This window comes from Hylobates moloch, unplaced genomic scaffold (genome assembly GCF_009828535.3).
Source record: "Hylobates moloch isolate HMO894 unplaced genomic scaffold, HMol_V3 SCAFFOLD_8, whole genome shotgun sequence".
Taxonomy (NCBI): domain Eukaryota; kingdom Metazoa; phylum Chordata; class Mammalia; order Primates; family Hylobatidae; genus Hylobates; species Hylobates moloch.
The window spans coordinates 57084199-57110108 of record NW_026652283.1 but is presented as its reverse complement, the minus strand read 5'-3'; the positions used below and the strand labels follow the sequence as shown (position 1 = coordinate 57110108).

General features: G+C 35.5%; 1 protein-coding gene across 1 annotated transcript in view; it reads left to right on the top strand.

The window, feature by feature from the left end:
- PAPPA2 (pappalysin 2) overlaps positions 1–25910 on the top strand; it is a 298454-nt gene that overhangs the window by 146976 nt on the left and 125568 nt on the right. Inside the window, exons 9-11 of the mRNA XM_032160910.2 lie at positions 2548–2639; positions 6196–6389; positions 8055–8201. Coding sequence (XP_032016801.1) covers positions 2548–2639; positions 6196–6389; positions 8055–8201 — 433 coding nt within the window. The remainder of the gene's footprint in view (positions 1–2547; positions 2640–6195; positions 6390–8054; positions 8202–25910) is intronic.

Sequence of the window (25910 nt, the reverse complement as noted above, 5' to 3'; positions counted from 1 at the left end):
TGCTCACGTACTGTCCCTTGCTGCCTAACTCAGCCTGCCACCTTCCCTCCTTCATTTCAAATCAGATTTCTCCCTGGGATGCTTCACATTGCAGAGGACAAGTCCACTTGACACTGTTGTTGTTATCTCTGTTTTGGTTGCTTCATTTTAAACCTGAAGCCCACCGGTTAATGTGCTGGGGGGCTGGGTCACCACTACTACCCTGGCAGGACCCTCCTTGAACAAAACACTCTGCCCTCTGCCCTAGTGTCTTCCAAGACAGCTGTCTGATGGTGGCCACCCTGCAGCTCCAGGGTGCCATTTCTGCCTGGAGGATGTGGGGCTGAAAGGGGTGGAGGACTCTTTCCCTACCCTGATTTTGCACATTCTCTCACATGCCTTAAAGCAGCTTCATCTAAGGCAGCACTGCTTGGCTACTGGGTCTCACAAGGTTACTTATCAAAATGTTCCTTGAAGCTTCTGCCTGTGTTTTCTTCTCTGTGTAACTAGCGCTTCCATCCAATGGGAAGGTATGTAACACCAAATCTGGCTTAGCCAAATGCACCACATTACACATAAAACAAGAAGAAGCCATACCAATCATTTGATCATTTGGATATCACTTGTCAATAGGACCACCAAAACAAGCACAATGCAGGGCCCTGAAATTATAAACAGTATTCATATAGAAGTTAATCATTTCAATCTGTGCTGTTCAATATAGGAGCCACCAACCATAGGTGGCTCTTTTTGCCTTTAAAATACGCCAAATGCAACTAAAAACTGAATAATTTTATTTAATTTTAAGTAATTTATATTTAGTTTAAAAACCAAAACTCAATTTGGTTATTGGAAAATCTTCAAGTATATTTGGAACAACTTGGGCAGGTAAATCTAATGTTTCAACTATAAATTTTATAAAATCTAAATACAGATCAAATAGTTGAATTCAGATGTGTTGTAAGTGAAAAATACACACTAGATTTCAAAGACTTAGTATGCAAAAATAATGTAACATGCCTCAGTTTATACTGACTGCAGATTGAAATAATATTTTGAATATCTTGAGTTAGGTAAAATATATTATTAAAACTAAATTTACCAGTTTCTTTTTACTTTTTAAATGACTACTAGAAAAATTAAAAATGTGGTTTTCATTGCATTTCTGTTGGGCCACATGGCACAAGATGATACATAGCATGCTTATATTGACTGTTTAGATTATCTTCAAAATGAAAATATAAAGTTGCCGACCTCCAAGATTATTCCTGGACTCCTTGTAGCAAAACACAGATGAAGGTTAATCCTCTCCCCATAAATAAGCACATTAAGGCATAAAGTATTTGGAGACTTCTTGGATATAGCACACATTTAATTAGGTCCCCAGTACAGTCTCTTTTCATTGAACTGCATTGCATTTATATAGAAAAATGATTTGAAGTTTCCTTAATTTCTTCAATTATGTTGTTTTTATATCACTTTTAGCCTTCTCCACTTCCAGCTTGCCATTTAAAATATGATTACTATATCACTGTGTTCATAGCATACATTTAATTCCTTTTAAACCATTCTCAGTTGTAATTATTTAATCTTTCATTCATCCTAGTGAGGCGTACTTTAAACAATAGATTAGAGCTATTTATGATGTTCTGGGTCTGAAAACACTTTAACATTCCAAATCCTTTATCTACTGAGTTAAAATATATGTCCATTTTGAGCATGAAAAAAGTAAGGAGAAAAAAATGGTAATCCTCATCCATTTTACAATAGGCAAATATTGGTTCTTTCATAGGCGCATCAACCCAAACTTATCTATTTTGTTTCCATGAATTGCTTCATGTCCCTTTCACCATAAACTAACTCCCCCACATCAGTTCAAATTTTGTCATCTGTTGCATTAGCATTTGAGGTTGGAAACAAAAACATTTTTCTTCTCTTAGCATTTGTTTCTTCCCTGCAATATATGTTAGCTGTCACCAGGTGGTAGTAGGGAGTAAAGACAGGACCCTGAGCCCTAAGGATGCCCTAGAGGGGCTGCTTAAGTCTCTGGGGATATGAACAGGAGATTGAATTCTACAAAATCCTAATTTTTATGACAACTGCACCTTTATGTAACAAAAAAACGAAAACATAAAGAAATACCAGATAAAAATGAATAGATGAAACCACACAGATAGGCAGGCTTTCTTCTTACCATCATCAGCTATTTTAAGCCTTTATTCATTATAGGGCTGGCAGGGCTTTTCTAAGCTTAAGACCCTCTCCCACAATCATCATCAGGACCCTCATGGATCTCCTAGATGTTTCTGAGCCATGAGCTACTTAACTTCTAGGAATTCCCACAACCCACTGGATATGCCAACCACCAATTATTGCTTAAATTGTATCTACTTTATATATCCTTATGTTTGTTTTTATTTTCTGCAAAAGCATTCTTCTAGCTCCTACTTTTTTCCAACTTGCACTTTTTAATATATACTGAGAAATTGTAAGAATTTTAAATGATGGTAGCTAAACAAGAAAAATTTTTTGTGTGTGTTATATATGTATATATATTTTACCCTCTAGGAGCCTGGGAGAAGAGTGTGATGATGGAGACCTTGTGAGCGGAGATGGCTGCTCCAAGGTGTGTGAGCTGGAGGAAGGTTTCAACTGTGTAGGTAAGTTCAAGAGTTCCAGTCTAAGATTGTGTCCTACCTTTAGAGGTGTATTATTTTGTGAGTTCTTGATATCCTGTAACATCTAGCTTAGTGATAATAATAATAACCTTTGATGTGTCCCTTGTATGCCAGGCATGAATTGTTTCACAGGTATTATCTCAGTCAATCCTTAGAATAACTGTGGGAAAGCCAAAGTGAGGCACAGAGCTTAAATAGCTTGATTTCATTTATGCAGCTAGAAGTGGTAAAGTCAGCATTTGAACTAAGGAAGTACAGCTCTAGAATCTGCGTGGTAAACCATTAGGTTATACTGCTTCTTAGCTTAACGTTACCAGGGATTTCTCTTGGATCCTCCAGGGTAATGCCAATATGTCAGGTAAGTAGCACAATCATATGGACTCTACATACAAATTAGGGTAAGGAAACATTCTAAGCCAAAGCGAATGCAAGACATATTTTGGTGACTGTGTGTAATAGATTCAATCATGAAGAAGAAAAGAGGATCCTAACATATTTTAGCCTTGGAGAATCACTGGTAAAAATTTTAACTTTGACTCTAGAGTATAAGGTGCTTTTAACTCTAGACTCTTGCCACTCCAGGGAGGCAGTCTACAACACTTTTCCAATTCTGATTAAAGCTATCATCAACAGGTTTCTTAGATGCAGATTATTTTCCATTGTCATCTGCATAGATTGCAATGATTTGGTGGAGCATAACCACACACTGAAGTTTTTAAAATAGCAGTGCATTTAAAAATATTTTAATGTTTTGAAATCTTAAGATAAAGTAGAATGTGATTACAATTATGTATAATTTATTAAGGTGTTAAGTACTATACAGAATATACAAATGTCCCTGCTCTCCAGAGCCAGACCTGAATCATAGAATGTTGGTGGTCCTCTCTCCACAAATTCATCCATCCATCTATTTAAAAAAGGCCCATTGTGTGCTATATGTTCAGTGGTACCATGTATTCTGTGCTTGTTGTGTACCATGAGTCTGATAGAGTCCCTGATCTTTTCATGAGTACAAGTTTAGCAGTGACTTAGAGTATAGCTTCTCTGTCTTACAGAAATGCCTCCTACCAGAGCATGACAGATGAGTTTCTAGCTTTTGCTTACCTAATTCTAGCTGTGAAGAATGAACCTTGAAACAGACCATTCTGTTTACAAATGGCCTTATCTGTTGTAAAATTTTTTCCCTTTTTTTCAGTTCGAAAACTGAGGCTCAGAACATTTTAGTGACTCATCCAAGGGCATACAATGAAATCTTTGCAGAGCCAGCCCTAGAACTCAGCTTTCCTCATGCTTAATCAAGTGCGTTTTTCCTGCTATGAAACTACAGAGGATATATATATTTTTTCTGTTTTATTTGACTACCATTCAGATATTTGAAATACCTCTCCATTATTCTCCTTTCCAATCCAAACATCCCCTCATGTGATTAGGTTTCCAGACCCTTTGTTATTTACCCCAAACTGGCATGCTTCATGTGGTCAATGCCCAGAAGGGAATCCAATACTCCAGATGTGGTCTGGCTATGCAGAATACATCGAACCGATTACCTCCCTCTTCTGTACACAAGTATTTGTTAACACAACCTCTGTTAGCATTATTTCTTTTTGGTAGCCACATAGTGGTCTCATATTAAATACAATATATATTCTCCAAACACTGAACTTTCCTCAGTTCAGCTCAAGTCTTATTTAACCTAAGAGCAGACCTTATTTTGTGTCTATCACATTTGATCTCATAAAATTTAGCTATTTCCTTCAACTCCAGTAAGACTATATTTAAATTGTTTTAACTATACAGGGTAAGGTTAAAATGATATATTCCAGCATTAGACATTTTTTCAGTGAACCATAAGTTCATCATATGCTAAGCACATAGTTATATTCCATTATTTCTCAGAAGATCAGGTTTGAAGGAACCATTGTAAAATATATTTTTAAAGTATTCAGTTATTTTCAGATGAATTTGAAAGAAACATAAACAGAAATTTTGAGTCTGTGCTCAAAAAATTAGAGACAAGAAGCAAGAAGAGTAGTTACTGGATTATAAGAAGAAAAACAAAACAAAACTACACACACATGTAAAGAGAGAAAGAGAGAGAGAGACAGAGAGAGAGAGAATCATCATGGGAAAGTCATTCCAAAAGCACATACATTGGCTTTGGAGAGTGATTTAAGTAGGTTTGATGAAATGCATGAGTTGAAAGCCCAAAATAGACTTTCAGCCAAGTCCTGTGGACAGTGGCTTATATCTGGCAAGTAGAGATAGATTTACCACAGAAGGGTCTTAGAGGAAATTGTTAAGAGAATAATTAATAACTATATATTGATGGACAGCTGACAAATTACTGGAACAGCCCTGTGGTATTGCTATGAAGAATTGAACGTGAAAAAAAGGAAATAGTAACAGTAAATTTTAGTAATGCTCTTATTGAATATATACCTAGGTGTTGTTATTTTGAATCTTAATCTTATTTTCATGTCCTATTTTTAAATAGAAAATGGAAATTTGAATTGTGCCATTAATATTAATTGTCTCATATTTTGGTAAAAAATACAACAGAACTTAAATGGCTTTGTATGTGTTTCTCAGCTATCTACATCTGAAGGCAGTGTGTCTATGTATCTATAAAGAGTCAGTGCTATTCACTTACTAGGAGTTATTGTATGAGCAAGAATGGACCTTGTCCAGTGCATACCAGCTGGCTTTACAACCCCAATATATTTTCTTAGATATTCATTTATCACCTGATTGCTTTTGAAGACAGCCCCTCTGTCTTAGTTTGAGGCAGTGTTCAGTGAGCTGCTGAACCTGCATTCTGGCTCTTAGATTTAAGCCTGACTCAAATTAATGCTCTATTGCTTACCATTCGAGGGTCCTCTACGAAGTCACATAAAATCACTGAGACTCAGGCTTCCTATCATAAAAGAAACAAAATACACACCTCACAGGGTTGTCCTAAGACTAAAAAAAAATTAATACATATGTAAGCCTCAAAAGCCTGGAGCCTATATTCTCCAGTGTAATAGCAGTCACGCAGTTGAAGAAACACAATTAAGCAACAAAAAGTGATTGAGAACAAATCCCCCATGATACTTCAATATTTCAAAAACTATGAGAAAGATTCAAATATGTAATACATGATAGAATTTATTTAGATTCTTTTCTTCTTTTACCTACCTATCTTATATCTCTAGTTTCCCCCAAATATCTTACTCAACTATTACTTAAAATTTCTTTCCACAACCATCCTACAGCTGCTTTTTTTCTCCCTGTTCTTTCTCCCCTGATCTCAACTGTTTCTGTACTTTTATAACATAGATGGTTTCTACCTTTCTTCCAATGAGAAAAAATCCTTCTTCTTTAGGGATGTATGGGATGTATGTGTATCTGTGTGTTTGAGGTAGGCATTAGACTGGCAGGCAATTGCAGAATTCTCTTCGGTGGGCTGGAGAAGAAATGTTGTGGACATTCCCATGTTCATTTTTTTCATGACATTTATGAAAACACTCTTTCTGTGTCACACAATATTTCTTGGCAGGAGAGCCAAGCCTTTGCTACATGTATGAGGGAGATGGCATATGTGAACCTTTTGAGAGAAAAACCAGCATTGTAGACTGTGGCATCTACACTCCCAAAGGATACTTGGATCAGTGGGCTACCCGGGCTTACTCCTCTCATGAAGACAAGAAGAAGTGTCCTGTTTCCTCGGTAACTGGAGAACCTCATTCCCTGGTAAGTTAAGCTAGATGAATAGAGTCGAGGCTGCCCAAAACACAGACCCCTATGCTTACGCTTGGGGTCTGTGTTTGGATAATTAAAAGAAGAAAAAGAAGAAGTAAGGAGTTAGAAGCCCTAGGGAACATTACTGGATCTGCCAGCATTGCTATTACAATTACATGATGTTGGGCAAGTCACTTAACCTCTCTGGGCCCCAATGTTCTCACCTGGAAAAATGGGTATAGCAACACCTTTTGCACTGTTTCAGTGGTTTACTACAATGATCAAATAAGCTTTAAAATATGTATTAAAAATCAAAGTATAAATTGATTTAAAGAAGTTTTATTATTGAAGAAACCCTTGAGTTTTTGATATAAGTAAATCCTTGGGTACATAATTTTTTTCTGAATATCCACCTAAATAGATAGAAGATCCTCTGACGGATCTAAAATGCTATACCAATGATATCTATGAGATATAGTTGAAGACTGAAAAGAGGGTTAAAGGCTCACGACTCTTGGGACCTATTCTAGATGCTTCTATTGTGAGATAAACTCTTCCATTTATTAGAATAGGCAATACAGTCCTTTCACAGAAGTGAGATTTAGTCCTCTAGGTATTTCAGGCCAAGATGAAATAATAGGATTTTATACTTGAGAAGACAACTTTGAAGAGATTGAGGAGCCAGCTGATGTTGATGCTCCAGTTCAAGGATTTCATCAAGGAACCAGGGTCTTCTAGATTCCAGCTCTTTCATCCTCAGGTGCAGCCTTCTTCCTCCTTCTCAAAACGTGGCTGCAGTTCTCCTAGGCATGAAGTCAGCATTTCAAGGAAGGAGGGGGCGGGCCAAAGGGAAATAGGTGGATGCCAGCTGAGTCTTTCCCTTTTTATTGGGAAAATGATAGCTTTACTGGAAGTTCCACCCGCCTCTTACTGGTCAGATCCAGGCCACTTCATCACCTTTAGTTGTAAGGAACCCTAAGGAGATGACCATTTATAACCAGATACACTGTCGCCTTGAACAAAATTGGAGTTTATTAATAAAAAAAGTAAGGGGAAATAGATACTGGTCAGCAACTAGCCATTTCTGCCACACTCTCTCAGCCTAAATTCTGGCATCTTGCTCTTTCAAGTCCTGGCATCCAATGACAGGAAGCCAGGGAAGTTGGGAGATTCTGAGGTAATGACTGCTCTCTGAAGTGGCTTTTAGTCTAGTCTGTCTGTCTTCCCTAAGTGAAGTGGGAGAAATTTCCTGGAGTTTTATTTCTCTGGCTCCTTTACTTAGCTGAATCCTCAGTGGTTCCCCAACTCAGTAGCCTCACTTTTGGGGCCAGTGGATGCTGCCTGGTAAGGGCTTCATCATCACCCCAGACAGACTTCCCTGGCTGTTCGTGGGGCAGTTACCTGAAATATGCCAGGACTATTTGTAACCACCCAGTGGGTAAGACCCCTGGACTGATGGCAAACTGAGAGTTGTTGTGTTTTCTATCCTTGTAAATTATATCTTGATGTTAAAGAGATCACTGAGAAATTCTTCAATGTTGAGAAAAGTTTTCTGCCAATAATGTGATCATTAGGCATTCAGAGAGAACAACTTTGCTTTGAGCTGGAGAGTTTCATTGTCCTTACTGATATCTTCACACGCCACACTTCAAATTGTTGGTTGAAATTGTATTTCAGATTTGCACATCATACCATGCAGATTTACCCAACCACCGTCCCCTAACTGGCTGGTTTCCCTGTGTTGCCAGTGAAAATGAAACTCAGGATGACAGGAGTGAGCAGCCAGAAGGTAGCCTGAAGAAAGAGGATGAGGTTTGGCTCAAAGTAAGTGGCCCAAATGTTTCTTCTGTGCATGTGAAAGGTGTAAGCATGTGTTTGTGTGTGTGTGTGTGTGCGTTTGTGTAAATGGTGCATTTGGATGACTTGTCAGAAAATTTTCTTTTGTTATCTCAAAGTGTTAATATTTTGAGTTTATTTTCACCTCTCTGAATTGTGGACTTCTTTCTGTTAATACATGATTAATCAGTTTATCAAAGTGTAACATACACACAGAAAAGTGAAAAAATCAGAAATGCACAGCTCAATGAATTTTTGCAAAGTGAACATCCTTTCTAATCACAACATAGATCAAGAAATAGGACATTCACATCACCGCCCCCCTACAAGGCTCTCTCATGTCCCCTCTTAGTTATTACACCACTGAGGTGGATACTATTTCTATTTCTATCATCATAGATTAGTTTTGTCTGTTTTTGAAATTTATAGGAAAACACTTTACAGTGTGTACTCTTTGCAACTGATTCTTTCTTATTTGGCATTATATTTGTGGGATTCGTTTATGCTGCTTCACTTAGCAGTAGTGTTCATTTTCACTGTGGTATAAGCATTGCAATGTATGAATACACCACCATATATTTAACCATTCTAATATTGATGAATATTTGGATTATTTCTGGTTTTTCTCTATTATGCTATTACAAGTCATTCTGCTATAAGCATTTCTGTACATTTTTGTGGTGAATGTGTATAAACAGATGGGTATATTTGGAACTGCCAGATCGCAAGTAGGCCAGCTTTGGTAAATAATCCCAAATAATTTTCCACAGTGGTTGTACTAATTTATACTCCCACCAGATGTTTTGAGTGTTTCAAATGTTTCACATTTTCATCAACATTTGATATTTTAAGTCTCCATTTTAATGTTTTGTTGGAAATGTAAAGGTATTGCCCTGTGGTTTCAGTTTGTATTTACATGATGGCTAATGAGATTGGGAGGCTTTCATATGTATATCAGCTATTTGTACATATTTTTTAAGGGCATAGTCAAGTCTTTTGTTCAATTTTCCATTGAGTTGTCTGTCATTTTCTTCATAATTTATATTATTTCATCATAATTGTATGCATATTAATTCTTTTTCAGTAATATGCTCTTTCATATCTTCCAACACTATGGCTAACTTTTCTTGCTCTTAAACACATCTTTAGACTAATTCAAGTTCTTTTTTTTTTTTTTTTTTTTTTTTTTTTTTAAGAGACAGGGTCTCGCTCTGTTTTCCAGGCTGGAATACAGTGGTGCCATCATAGCTTACTATAGCCTTGAACTCCTGGGCTCAAAAGATCCTCCCACCTCAGCCTACCAAGTAGCTAGGACAACAGTTGTTTGCCACTACACCCAGCTAATTTTTAAATTTTATGTAGAGAAGGAGTCTAGAAAAGGCACCAACTCCTGCCAGTATCTAACATCAAACTCAAGTTAACCAAAGCCTCTTCTTTAAACCTGAGCAATGGGGATAATCAAAGTAAACTTCTTTCATGAGACACGGGGGCAAGCTTGTATTCACTTAATAATTTTGCCTTTACCTAAATTAATATAACTTATTATAGTCCTTGATACCAAATAATTTAAATGTTTAGCTACCAGTGAGCTTCCTTCCCTGTCATTTTGAAAACTAGGCTGGGCTTATGACCTTTTTGTTTAAAGCATTGCTAATTCTTTATGTTTTATTTTGCCTCTAAAATGTAAAACTGTTCAATCCCCCCAGGCCCAAAGACAATCATGGAAGAGGTGGGCGTGTGAGATTATAAGGACCAGATTTTGAGAGATAAAATTAATTGAGACCCTCCAAATCAAAGACAGGCACATAGATGCCTAAACAAAATGCTTGTGTTTTGTATAACTAATTACTACAAGTCAAGATTATAGCAACTCAACACACATAAGTCAGTTTTATAACCTTATTTTTTGACTTTTAGTTTTGACTCTTATATTGCTTAAAAGAGGTTTAAGAGCTAATAAGTGTCTGCCCACCTTCATTGCCAGCTGGCCTAAAACAATTAATTAGCTATAAGTCTTTTAACTCTAAGTCCCTTGACCATAAGGATCCCACCAAAGGACATAATGGACCCGGGGCAGATAGCACACCACCCCGGCAACAGGGTGAGACAAGGAAAGCTTGGCTATTAATACTATTTCTGGAGTGCCTTGACAAAAAGGGAAAATGTAAACTGAAAAAAAAAAAAATCCGTAGCCCCTCTACAGACTGAGTAGATCCCCCACTTGGCCAAAGGGAATCCCCTCCAAACACTAAAAAATCTAATTCAAGCCTGATGAGAAATAAAGGGTCAGACACACCTCACTATGCCTCCAACCCCTAATGTTTAAGCCAGGATCAGAGGCCATTCCAAATTATAAAAATAAAGTATTTCCCTTTCCTACACAAAATAGAATACTTTTTCTCTTCAATCGGGAGACTTAGCCTTACTGGGAGGGAAAAAAAAAAGGATACCTTGAGGATCAATTACAACCAAAATGGAAGGGCCCCTATCAGGTATTATTAAATACCCTCACCATATTAAACTTTTAAAAAATAACTACTTGGGCACACCTCTCCAGAATAAAACCTGTTTTTTTATGAGTCACAGGCACCATAACCTACATCTGGGGTAGAAGCCATGACCTACCTCTGTAAACCTTTGAAAGACCTCTGCTACCTATTTAAAATAACACACTGCCAAAAGTAATAAGGTGATACTGTGGATGGGAATAGGAGCATTAATTCTTCTCTTCTTCTTGATTATAATATTTCTTTTCTATTGCTTTGGCCAACTACCTTCTCCTAGAAAACACCTCTTGTATCCTTGTTGGGTGTAGAGACTCTTCTAAGGACCTACTAGACACCATGTTGGCACTATTAATCCTGTTTGCTCTCTCAATTAACCTAATCCAATATGGGTGGAAGTAAAACTTTATAATAAATATTTCAAAAATTATGGCATCAGGGAATCATCTTCGTGATTACTAAATTTGTCATCAACATTTCCAGAATAGCAAATTACACCTTCTGGCCTATCCAGAAAAATCTCACAGCCATCTCCCCAGACCTCCTGACTAATCACTGCAAACTCTAAGGACCCAAACCCCTACTTGTTAGGTGAAACTCTGCCTCACTTAATGGATTCCACCTAAACCCCCTGCCACTATGACCTAGACCTGGAAAGTTGGCTATCTTTACCTCCAGTGCACTAATAATTCTATCTTCGTACCTACTGTTGTGTTAATGACACAAAAACAAAAGTTTCCCTTCAATGCTCTAATCTAACTCTAGTTGCCAAGTTCCCAAGGTCGCAGCAAGGTAAATGGGATTCCACTTGTGTGCAAAAAATCTGTTTATAGGCCTTCTCCTGAATCAAAACACACAGGGGAAAAGCAACTGCCTAACTGAGGAAGGTGGAAGCACAGCCCCCTTCTAGAGAACAAGGATAGTTTGACCACCCCCACTGGAGCAGGGGAGAAATATCTCTACAAACCCAATGTGGCTGCAAATGTAGACATCACACCTTGTGGGGCCTCTGTGCCCCAACTGGGCTCGTTTTTGTTTGTGGTCATGAGTGGGAAACAGTCATATCTCATAACCATTCCCGACTTTCTGGGGAGCCATGTGTTCTTTCAGGCATAGCTTTCCCTTATATGTCAAAAAGGTGAAATGGGTGAATATACATTGGCCACTCTTACCCCTGTGGGGATCACTGTCTATAACCCCTTAAGACCCAGGAATACCAGAAATAAATGAGCAATAAGGTTGATTCTGGCAGGAATTGGGGCAGCAATAAGACTAGTGGACCCCTGGGATGGCTTGGCCTACCATGAGTTAGCCCTAAAATGCTTGACTCAAACCCTACAATCATTAGCCACCAACACAGATTAGGCATTAAAGAGAATTCAAAAATTCCTAGACTCTTGGGCAAATATAATACTTGATAACAAACTAGTGCTGGATTATTTAGTAGCTAAACAAGGCAAGTCTATGCAGTTATTAATAAAATCTGCTATACATATATTAATATTAATATATTAATTAATTAATATTAATAACTTTAAGCAGGTTGAGGTTAACCTTCAAAAAAATCTATGAACAGACTACCTGATAACATAAATACAATGAGAGTACTGGCGCCAACTGTATTTGGTTGACTATCAAAAACGTTCTCCCAGGTCTTACCTGGTTCTTACCTCTCCTAGGACTTTTATTATAAAAGCTAATAATAGCTTTCTTGTTATTACTGATTTTTGTCCTTTGCTAATTTAACCTCTTCCTTTTTTTTTCTGTTTGAGATGGAATCTTGCTCTCACTCTGTCGCCTGGGCTGGAGTGCAATGGCGCTTTCTTGGCTCACTGCAACCTCTGCCTCTCGGGTTCAAGCGATTCTCCTGCCTCAGTCTCCCGAGTAGCTGGAATTACAGATGCCCGCCATTATGCCCAGCTAATTTTTGTATTTTTAGTAGCGATGGAGTTTCACCACATTAGTCAGGCTGGTCTCAAACTCCTGACCTCAGGTGATCTGCCTGCCTCGGCCTCCCAAAGTGCTGGGATAACAGGCATGAGCCACTGTGCCCAGCTTTAATTGAACCTCTTAAGAAAGTTTGTATCTTCTAGATTACAACAATTCCTTCCTTCTTTTTTTGAGATGGAGTCTTGCTCTGTCACCCAGGCTGGAGTGCAGTGGCACAATCTCGGCTCACTGCAAACTCTGCCTCCTAGGTTCATTCTCCTGCCCCAGCCTCCTGAGTAGCTGGGACTACAGGCGCCCACCACCATGCCCGGCTAATTTTTTGTATTTTTAGTAGAGATGAGGTTTCACCGTGTTATCCAGGATGGTCTTGGTCTCCTGACCTCGTGATCCGCCCTCCTCGGCCTCCCAAAGTGCTGGGATTACAGGTGTGAGCCACCACGCCCAGCCAAAATAATTCCATATAAAAATGATAGCAGCACAAGGCTTCCAACCCATCCCATCTTCTGACTCAAAAAATAGAAACACCCTCCCTTTAGGCCCCTTAAGCCAGCTATCCAAAGATTTTTAGTCCCCCAGTGCTAGGCAGAAAGCAAAGTAAAATTAGCAGAAAGCACTCAGAGAAGATAGACCTCCACCCTTCTGCAGCCCCCTTAGGATTAAGGAGGAGTATCTAATATCTGAGGGGGGGATAAGGTAGAAGATCAGTAGGACTTGTTTTGTAAGCATTGGTCAGTCTTAATTATACATGAAGGCCATAAATTTCCCTTTAAACATGACTTTAGCTACGTTTCGTAAGTTTTCATATCTTATTTCTGTTACCATTCAATTCAAACCAATTTTCTTGTTTTCATTGTGATTTCTTTTTTTACTCCTGAGTTATTTGTAAGTGTGCTGTTTAACTTGAAAACATATGTGGATTTGGGGTTACTTGTTTTTTAAAAAAACATAGCTAGAGTCTTCTGTGGTCAAAAGTATATTCTATATTTCAATTCTTTGAAACTTGTTGAGCCTTGAATTATGGATCAGTCTATGGTCAATATCGGTAAGTATTACATGTACTTTGAAAGGAATGTGTGGTCTGCAATTGTTGGATAAAGCATTCCATATATTTAAAATGTCATGTTTGTCCACTGTGTTGTTGAAATTTCCTATGTTATATATATTTTGCATATATTGATTTTTCCCAATATTTTGTGTACTGTCTCCATCGGGTACTGAGAGACATGTATTATATTCCTCCAGAAAAATCTTGGATTTGTTTGTTTCTCTTTTAGTTTTGTCATTTTTGAGACATTTAGAGGCTATCTTATTAAATGTGAAGGCAGCCTTTACTTTGCCTGGTAGTGTGAAACCTCAAAATGACTATACAAGTTGAAACCTGCAACCTTAATAATCAGCGGGAAAAATTTACAATTACTTCATGATACCTAAAGGTTTTTTTTTTTGCAACATTAAGTGCTCTCTTATTTTTAGTTATAAGTATGTAGAAAATGGAAAAAACTAGTGAAACTAATATTTGATTCACTAGAATTTGAAACAGAAACACGAAGAAATAAAGTGTTTCCTTTTTTTGTGAAAAAACAAAGATCAAAACTTACGAAGAATAGTTTAAACGTTGTTTGCCTTTTCCTCATTATATGACTTACATTACAAAGCAAGCAGTTCTTCTGTGTGTTGATGAATTGTCATGTTTCTTGTGAAGTTTGAATCCACTTCAGCATTTTATCCTTTGCACTTTCAATGTTATGAAATATCTCTGAGAGTTTCTTTAACATAAGTTTTTTTCTTGACATCACTTCTGGGACAGCTTCTTCCTTTTTGTCACAACTTATTTTTTCATTTATATCAATAATTTCACTTTCACTGGCTTTCTCTGGCTGTATTCCCAGAGTCTCTTGAATGGCAGTAGAGTCAACATTCCCAGAGCCAGCTATTTCTTTTATAACTCCATTTATCTTTGATTCAAATTTTACTTCCCAGCATTATCGTTTTTCATTTATTTGCTACATGTTCATCCTTTTTAGCCAATTCTCTCTTTTGATTATCCATTTCTGTAAAGTGTCATTTATCACTAAGAGACAAAATGGTAACATAAGTATACACTTTTTAGTTTCTGTGTGAATGAAATAACAGATACCCAGTGACCATTCAGTGACAGACTTTGAACGAAATGATGTGATTGGTCACCCATCATTATTCACATTGGTTATTCACATGGTGATTTTTGGATTGAAGAACCAATAATGAAGTTGGTACTTTATATAGTTCAAATTGATATATTGTGCAAACTGAAATACGAATCATGTTCTTGGGAGACTGGTTTTAGTTAGCTAAATTGTTATAGCTGATATTCATCCATATGGGAACTGTGTAAACTGGAAACTGTCAGTATATAATTTTAGAATTGTTGTATCTTTTAGGTGAATTATCTCTTTTAAAACCAAGTTTAAAAGCCCTCTAGCAATACTTCTTGCTTTACCATAATCTTTGTCTGGTCTTATTGTAGCCATACCTATACTGAATAACATTTTATATTTGTGTATTGTGTCTTCTTTCATCCTATTACTTTTAACTTTTCTTTGTAATCATATTTAATATGCTTAGTTTGTTATCAACATATTCTATACATATATATATGTGCAATCTAAAATTCTCTGTTTTCTATTTGGAGAACGTAGTACAATTACATTTAATGTAATTAAGAATGTTTAGTTTTAAACTTACCAACTTACCGTTTCTTATTCATTTGTTCTATATGCTCTTTATTTGTCTCTTTCTTGCTTTTTTTTAAATATGTAGTTTGATTATGTGATTTCTCATTCTATTAGTTTGTTAGTGTATTAGTCAGGGTTCTCCAGAGAGAAACAATAGGATGTATCTACATATAAATAGATAATAAGAGGGTATTCATCAGGGGAATGGCTCACACAATTATGGAGGGCAATTTGTTCACACAATTATGTCTCATGATAGGCCCTCGGCAAGCGGGAGACCTGGGATGCTGGTAGCATGACTCAGTCCAAGTCCAAAAGCCTTAGAACCAAGGAAGCCAATGGCATAATTCTGTCTGAGGCCAAAGGCTCAGGAGCCCCCAAGAAGCTGCTGATACAAGTCCCAGAGTCCAAAGGCTTAAGAACCCAGAGTTCTGATGCCCAAGGGGAAAGAGAAAGAGTTTCCTGCTCTGGAAGAGGAAGAAAGAAAAGTATCCCCTTCTTTCACCTGTTTGTTCCATCTGGGCTCCCAGCTGATTAGATGGCACTCATCCACACTGAGGGTGGATCTTCCTCTCTCAGTCTACTGACTCACATGACAGTCTCCTCCAGAAACACCATACAAACACACCCAGAAATAATGCTTTACCAGCCACCGAGGCATCCCTCAATCCAGTCAAGTTGATATTTAAAATTTACCATCACAGTGAGCTATACTTTTATTTTCTAAGTGGTTAGTCTTGAGTTGCAACACGCATTCTAACTTGTTAAGAGTCTGGTATAAATTAGTACTCTCACAATTTTATAATGAATAAGAATACCTTAGAATGCTTTTCCTCCATTTATTGCTTTCTGCATTTTTAAAGTAAAATGAATTTAAATTCCCTAATATTTACCCTCTCCAGTGCTTTTCAATCCTTTCTACATTTCTATGCTTCCATTATTTTTGTTTAGCTTGAGGAAATTCACTTTTATTATTTCTTTTAATGTGGGCCTGCTGGCAATGAGTTCTTTCAGTTTTTGTGTGGCTGAAATATTTTCATTTGGCATTTATTTCCAAATGATATCTTTGGTACAAAATTCTAGGTAGCCAGTTGTTTTCTTTTATCCTTTGGAAGATGTTATCCCGTTATCTTTTCACTTCCATATTTTGGAGAGTTAGCTGTACATCTGATATATATTTCTTTGAAGGCCGTATCTTTTATTCCCTGGTGCTTTTAATATATTCTCTCTGTCTTTTGTCTTCAACAGTCTTTCTATGATGTTCCAAGGCCTACCTGTCTTTGCATATGTCTGGTTTGTCAAGCTTCTCCAATCTGTGGCTTAGTGTCTTAGTTTCAAAAACAATTTTTTCAGATATTCCTTCTGCTCATTTATTTTTTTTTCCTGGTTGCCAAGTATACATACATTACACCTTTTTTTGTATATCTTTTTAACTTTTCTGTTCTTCTGTTTTTTATTCCCTTCTTTTTCATGCTGTAGTCTGATTATTTTACACTGAGCTATCTTCTGTTTCAGTAATCCCAAATTTTGCTCAATATAATCAGCAGTTAAACTATTTATTAAATCCTTAATTTTGTTATTGTATTTTTCACTCTAGAATGCCTATTCAATTTTTCCTATATATTCTTTGTGAAATTCTTCATCTTACAGTCTATTTAAAAACATTATTAATCATAATCATTTTTAAGTCTGCATCTGATAACACCAATATCTTGATGGAGGGGTCTGTTTAGGTTGACTTTAAAACATCATATTTATTTGGGTGTTTCTACTATTATACTAATAATGTTTTAAGTGAATATCAAACACAATAAATTGTAGAGGCTCTGGCTAATATCTTTCTTTCAAGATGTTTTTTGGACATTTGGTAAGATTTGGGAAAGATCATTTTAATTCAATAATTAATTAAGATAGCTTGTGCTTTGCAAGCCTTTATACATTTTCTTTTTTAAATTTTTTCTTTCTTCTAAGGCCTGGCTTTTCAGGGGTCTCAACTAAAAGCTTGGATTAGGACCTCCACATTGACAGTCTTTGAAGTACAATTTCTGTTTCATCAGCAGTGTGTCTGCTAAAAATTCTTCTTAGTTTTTTGGCCTCTCTATTGCCAATTTCTACTTGGCTTTTTGTACTGTTATTTTGCATTGCTTAGGATTTGAAGAATACCTCAAAGGCTAAAGTAGCACAGAATATTAGGTTCCCTTCAATGTGTTCTTTTTTATATTATTATTAGACTTTTAAGTCCTGACTACTTGGTTGCTCTCAAATGCTTTTAAACTTTTTTGTATACTTAATTCATGTTTTATGATTGTTCTTGCCAGGGCAGTTTGTTGTATTACACGCTACTCTATCATAGCTGAAAATAGAAATTCTCCAGCTGGAATTGCTTTAATATATGCCAGTCAGCTACATCTTACATTTCAGGTGTCTGCCTTCTGATGCTATAACAGAATACCATACCACAGACTGGTTAGTTTATAAAGAAAATAAGTTTGTTTGGCTCATAGTTCTGGAGACTAAGAAGTCTAAGAGCATGGTGCTGGCATCTGCTCAACATCGGGTGAAAGCCTCCTTGCTGCATCAAAACATGGTACCAGGGTAGTAGGGCAAAAGAGATCATGTGAGAGAGAGCTCACTTTTATATAAAAGCCACTCCTATGATAACTGAACCACTCCCATGATAATGGCATTAATCTATTCATGACAGCAGAGTCCTCATGACCCAATTGCCTTTGAAAGGCTCTGACTCTTGACACAGTGCAAGCAAATTTCCAAGACATGAACTTTTGTGGACTACATTTAAGCTATAGCATACCCAGTTCATACTAAAACTCATCCAGGAGTAATAGTCTTTGTATTAGAAAAAATTATTAATATAATTGAAAGTTCAGTTAATATATAAGACCTGTTAAGAAAATTTAGTCTTCACAAATCAATACAAAACCAAATAATTTAGAAAGTGATTTTTAAAGATAAGCTGGTTAGGTTTTTTTTTAACCTTTCAGAGAAATATAGGATTTCTGACTCTTTATTCTTCCTTTCAGTACACTTTAATCTTGATTTGATACACAAATATGATTAGTATGCAGTAATTCAGAGACAAATTTACTACAAGTGAGAAACAATGATAGTGGAAAACATTAGTCTTGAAAATATCTTCCCAAAATCTTTCATTGACTAAAATCTTACTTGCCCAAAAAATTTCTATCATTTTAGTCTACATTTACTGAAATAATACTCTTAGTTTTTCTTTTCTTCCAATCTTGAGCCAATAGAGCAAAAGTGTAAGAATTTTCTTAAATATAATAAAATGTAGTCTTTTTTATTATTTATATAATAGCACACTTTATAGCCATTTATGGTTTACAAAGCACTTTCTCATGCACTATTTGTATTTGATCCCTACTATAGCCTTGTGAGTTTGGCAAGGTAGGTGTTTTCCAATTTTACAGGTGAGTAAAATAAGAATCAAAGACTCAAAGTGCTTTTTCTACATCACTCAAGAATAAAATAATAAATCTGACACTCACATTTATGCCTCTTGATTCTAATCTCATGTTTATCCATCTATACTATGTTGCCTCCTTCAATCAGCATTCACTAAGCACCTGTAATATGCCAAAACCAGAATTAAGCACTGGTGACAGACAGAAACATAGCAAGAGCAAGAAAACAAATTAAAACATATGTTGGATTGTAAGGAAAGGCTTCCTATCTTCTTTTGCTGTGTTTCTTCTAAATTCTTGAAAGACCGTGTATCTATTAATCTAGTTCACAAGATTTATTAAATACTTATTGTCAACTCTTGGTGTCATTGGGGGATTGAGAAAGAAACAGAAGGCATAATTCTCCCCAGAAAGTCCTTTGTATCTAAGTAATATAGACAACAAATGAAGCAATTTGAGAAGCAGATACTCAATAAGTACTTGTTGTTTGGTTTCATAGGGAGCCAGTCAACATATGCAAAATCATATGTTCATGTTTATTTTCGTGGCTCCTCTAAAATGTCTGCAATTTGGAATGGTTTCATTCAGGCTGGACTGGTTAGCAATCCCAACAGCAACCACCACATGCTCACAGTGTCTTCCACATCAGTTATAAATTACAGACCACTGCCTGGAAACCCTTGCTACATAAAGCCCAAAGCCTGTTAACCATAATTTCCTCTCTTCCTTTGTTTGGGTTCGGCTATCCAAACACTGACTGTGAATCTTTAACAGAAAATGCAATGCATGTTTAATTGATTGGATTTCAAAGATGAAAATCCCTAACACCAGGCGTCAAAGAAGAAGAAACGCATTGATTGAAATTTACTCTATTACTGATATTTTATTATTAATTCTCATACAAATTCTTACTAGAGATACGATTTTTCTCATTCTAAAAATGATTATCTTAAAATTCAGAGATGTTAAGCACTGACTAGTAGAGCTACAGATAGGATTAAAATTGAAATCCAGTTTATGGAAAAACTCATGGTCCTTTCTCTCTACAACAGAGTCTTGGAAACATTTTCTATAAAGAAAGCAGATAAAAAAATACTTTAGGGTTTATGGGCCATTCAGTCTGTGTCACAACTACTTAACCACTACTTCCGTTAGCATGAACATAGCCGTAGTCAATATGTAAATGAACAAGCATAACTATATCTCAACAAAATTATATTTATGAACTCTAAAGTTTGAATTTCATATAATTTTCATATTATTCATGTTTAAAGTTTTTTAACCATTCAAAAATGCAAAAACTATTCTTAGCTCACAGGCTGTACAAAAACAGGCAGTGGGTCAGATTTGGCTTGTGGACAATAGTGTGCTAATCTCTATTCTATATTATGTTTCCAGTAAATATTAGAGATATTTACGAGCATTTGCTTTATTTCCACACCATGACAACGTTCACTTTTAATTCTACTTAGTAAACAATGCCTCATATGAACAATATATTGTGATATGGAGGGATCCAAAGATGAATGAATTACCATCTTCACCCTTAAGGTACATACATAGCAGTGGATATGTTTACAAAAATATGGTAGAAGACAGAAAGTTGTAAGCCATGTGCTACAGATACAGTAAAGTGAAAAATAGACTTGAAAGAACCTGGTAACTGATTGGACATAGGGAGATAGAGGTAAGCATTATCTCAGGCTGAATTATTTCATTTGTCACATCTTCCACACCCGTTTACACACACATGCACACGTGCACACACACACGCACGGGTTTAGTCATTTTAATCATAACAGATTTATTTTAGTGCTGAAATATATCAGAGTTTTCTTTTCTTTTTTTTTTGAGATGGAGTCTTGCTCTGTCTCCCAGGCTTGAGTGCAGTGGCACAGTCTGGGCTCACTGCAAGCTCCACCTCCCAGGTTCACACGTTCTCCCGCCTCACTCTCCGTAGTAGCTGGGACTACGGGCGCTAGGCTATTTTTTATATTTTTAGTAGAGACGGAGTTTCACCGTGTTAGCCAGAATGGTCTCGATCTGACCTCGTGATCCGCCCGCCTCGGCCTCCCAAAGTGCTGGGATTACAGGCGTGAGCCACCGCGCCCGGCCAGAGTCTTCACTTCTCTATAACATTCCTGGTGGAAACTTATGTTTTTTTCCTTCTCTGTAAATGGTTTACTCATTATGTCTCCCCAAGAAATACAAACTTACCTTCTACTTCTATCATTTAGCTCAAGGATTATTTCCATTATAGAACCTAACCCTTTCTAAACTCTTCTCCTGAGCCCCAGGTGGTATAATTGATCACTTCGTCCTCGATACACTCTTCTCTCAAAGTGCCTGTATACGCCACTGTTCTTGTTTACCTATCTCTTCATCCTGTGAACTGTAAGGATCTCGGGGCAGAGGCCATGTGTAGTCAAGACTGTATGTTCAACACTGAGTGCAGAGCCTGCTAATTGTAGTGCTCAAAACTGGTGAATGCGTGAATAAATGATGGGATATTAAGTCTTAGCCTTGGCAATGGGGAACATATTGATAATATTATTTATGACACAGAACAGAGGTAAATAAGTAGGACTGTACACTGGTCTAGATTGAAAAGAGAATGGCCACTACCACTTCTTCTGAGGCCAGAAATAGTGGCAAACCACCTCTTCTTGCAAAGCCGTTTAAAAGATGGACTGCAGTTCGAATGGAAATCACATCAAAGGGAATTTTTCAAGGATGAGGAGAATTTGTGATTATCTTTGTTTGTGGCAGGTTGGATTTGGATTCTCTAGGAAATATATTCTGAGATGGAATTTGGTATGCAGGCCATTTACTAAAGAGTGGTCTAGGGATCACCATCTGTGAGCAAGAATGGAAAGAGGCGTAAGTGGGTAAAAAGGGAAGTTGATGAGCAGCCTTAATGTTAGACTCAGCTGACTCCTTCTATGGAGAAATAATATGTATGACCACAAAGGGCAAGGTAGTTCAAAGTAGGATAATACTGCTGTAAGGTCCTAAGATTATTCATGAGATAGTAATATTTTTTGGAAGTAGATTGCAATAAGCTAGAGATGCATATTGTAATCTCTAGAATAAAAATACACATATGCACAAATAACTGTAGAGGAAAAGTCAAAGAGAAGATTAATGGAATAATAAAATAATTTGATTCAAAGAAGGCAGGAAAAGAGGAACTAAGAAATGAATAATTGTTGGAAACAACAGAAAATAAATACCAAGATGGTAGACTTAAACCCACCTATATCATTAATTACATTATTTAAATTATCTAAAAACTCCATGTAAAAGGCAGAAATTGTCATATAAAAAGAACCAATTACAAAACTGTTTATAAAAAACACACTTCAAATAAAAAGACATGTACATCAAACATAAAAGGGTGGAAAATTAGACACCACGTAAATCCTAAACATAAGAAAGTTGATGTGCCATGTTAATATCTGACAAAATAGATTTCAATACAGTGTATTACCAGAGATAAAGGAGCATATTTCATAATGATAAATAGGTTAATTTCTAAAATAGACATAATAATCTTGTTATAAACTGAAGCACTTAAGAACAGAGGCTCAAAAGAAATGAATTATAAATTGACAGAACTAATGAGCAAACAGCCAAATTCATAATCATAGTTGGGCATTTTTTTCACCTATCTGTTAGTAATTCATTTAACAAGTAGGCCAAAAAATCAGAACAGATATATAAGATTTGAAGATCATTATCAAATATCATGACCTAACTCACATTTGTAGAAACACTACACTCAAAACAACTGTAGAATGCTCATGGTACATTCACCAAGACAGAACATATACTAGACCATAAAACAAGTCTCAATGAATTTGTAATGTTTGAAGCATACAGATAAATTAGTAGCAAGATATCTAGGCCATTCTCAAATTAAGCAATACATTGCTAAATAATTCACAGGTCAAAGAAGATTGTATGGAGGAAACTAGAAAATATTTTGAGCTGAATTATAATGAAACAAAATTGAAATTTGTGGATGCAATTAAAAAAAGTACTTACAGGGAAAGTTATAGCATTTAAAATGCCTATATTTAAGAAAGAATCAAAATAAGATCAACAATCAGAGTTTTGTACTTTAAATAATTAGAAAAAGATCAAATTAAAATCAATTAAAATAAAAAGGAAAATCACAAAGAGCAGAAATTAGTAAAATAGAAAAAACTTCAATATCATTACTATTATTTTACTTTCTCTGGAAATAGAAGCCAGTGCACTTAGACTTTTGATTTTATACTTTATGAGATATAAAAGAAGTTAAACATAAAATATGAAAGAAGTAAAATTTTAGTTAGCATTGAAAAGAGAACAACCTGAAAATTATTTCACTTAGTATCACAGTTTAATACAAAATTAATGTGAAAATAAATGTGCTGACTAATTTAAACAATCACCAATAAAAATGAAAATATCTCAATAGCAATAAAAATGGTAAAATGACTAGAAATAAAAATAAAAAGAAATTTGAAAGATCTCTATAAAGAAATGCTACTGAGAGATACCATGAGGGCTTGAATAAACGAAGAAGCACAAACTGGTCCTGTATAGAAAGACTCAATATCATACGAATGCTGATTCTCCCTAAATTTTAAATTTCCCATAATCCCAATAAAATCCTAACAAGATATTTGAAAGAATTACACAGTTGATTTTAATTTTTTTTTTGTGGAGATTCTGAAAAAGATGAGTAATGGAGGCCTGGTCTTATCAGATATTAAAATACATCATAAAATTATAGTCATTAACACATCAAGGTGCTAGTACATAAATAAACAGATTAATGGGACAGGGAAGTTCAGAAATATGCCCAAACATATATACGTAAATGTAGACTTACACATAATACTTTAAAGACAATGAGACTAGTACATCATTTCCACATATCCTTGCCCAAACCCGATATTATCCAATTATCTAAATTTAATTAAGATGATGGGAAAAATGTGATATCTTACTTTTGTTATGTTTTTCATTTTTCTGATTATTAATGGGTACAGCATCCTTTACATAATAATTATCAGGCATTTAAGTTTTTTTCTCTTTAATTATTAGTTTTTGCTGAGATTGCAAAGATACCTTTTCATTTTTAAATTAGTTTTATACTTTTGCCTGTCAAACTTTAGCCTTTAATATATTCAACATTTGTTTTTGTATATAGAATAAGATAGGGATCTACTTTTAAATACATGTATACTCCAATTTTTCTAATATCATCTGTTAAAGCACCCACCCTTGTCCTAATGATTGTAGTCCCGACTTGATTATAACCAAGTTCTAGACATTGCGTGATTCTAATTTTTAACTCTCTTTTATATTCCATTGGTCTTTTCATCTGTTTCTTTTACCAGCAATACACTGTTTTTATTACTATAACTTTAACCATATAAACATAGCTAGCAGGACATGTCCCCTCTCCCACTTCCTTATACGTCTTTTTCAAAACTGAATTAGCTTTGAAACCAATGAGAATGAAGACACAACGTACCAGAATCTCTGGGACACATTTAAAGCAGTGTGTGGAGGGAAATTTATAGCACAAAATGCCCACAAGAGAAGGCAGGAAAGATCTAAAATCGACACCCTAACATCACAATTAAAAGAACTAGAGAAGCAAGAGCAAACAAATTCAAAATTGAATTAACTATTCGTTATTCATGAACACTTAGTCGTTATTTATGTGCCATTGTGCACCGCCAAGAAGTCATTATTAAACACACACACAAAATTCAAGAACTTGCTACCTATACTCCTTGTTGAGAAAAAAATAATAAAACCAGCCAATTTTAGATTTGAAATTTTAGAAGAAGCCTTAAGTCATTTTTTCTGCCTCTTGAAAAACATACTTGTAGATATGGTCTGAACTTAGTCAACCCCTTGATTTGTATTAATTGATATGATCTTGTGATTTTTCTCCTTTGATTCATCATTATGTTAAATAGCCTTGGTAGATTTTTTTTTAGTTGCCAAATCATTTTTGCCTTTGTGAAGCAAGACTACATACTTATTGTATATTTTAAACATATTGTTGGATTTTATTGGATAATCTTTTATTTTTGACTTTTGCATGTAGAATTATTTTATATATTTGTTTTTTGAATATTCCAATTATAAAAGCCTCATATAATTGCTTGTACAATTTTCTTTTTTTATTTTCTGGAGCCACTTGTATAAAATAAGGATGATCTGTTTTTTCAAAATTTGGCAGAGCCTACCTGTAAAACCAACTGGTATGGGGCTTACCTGAGAGAATACTTATGACTGTCACTTAAATTTATTTGATTTTTATTAATGTCTTATTTTTTTCTATTTTTTCCAATTTTGAATTTTTTGTTATTTCCAGAAATTTATTAATTTCTTCCATATATGCAAATTTAGTGCTGATATTTGTTCATAATGTGTTTTTATTATATTTCAACTATTTTATCTGTAGTTGTTACATCCTTTCTTGTGTATATTTTTGAACCTTCTTTTTCTCTTTTTCTTTTTCTTGATTTCACATGCATGGGGTTTGTCTGGCTTATCAGTGTCTTCAAAGTACAACTTTTACTTTCATTCATCTCTCGTTTTGTTCTCGTTTTTGTTTTTTGTTTTTTTTTTTTCATTGATTTCTACTCTTATCTTCATTATTTCCTTGCTTTTTGTTTGTCTGGATTTACACTGATTTTCTTTTTCTAGGTTTTTGTATTGAAATGTTTGGCTAATTTGTTTTCGGTGTTCCATAATTTTCCCCTCTAGGTACTACTTTAATTGTGCCCCATAAATTGTGACATATAAAGCTTTTATTGTGATTCAGTCCTAAGTATTTTTTAATGCTCTTATAATTTCTTTTTAAAACCTTGAATTTTTAATAGCATTTTGTTTGTTTCTAGCACTTATTTCTCAGGGCGTAATAACATTTTATTGTGCTAGCTGTGTCTTTATTAGAGATTTTTTTCTCCTTTTCTTGGCCCTACATTTTATTAGGAAGCACTTAAATAGTGAGTCTTTATTTATTCAGGAATTAAGGGCCAGTCCAAGGTAAAAATGTGTGCCCTGTATCAT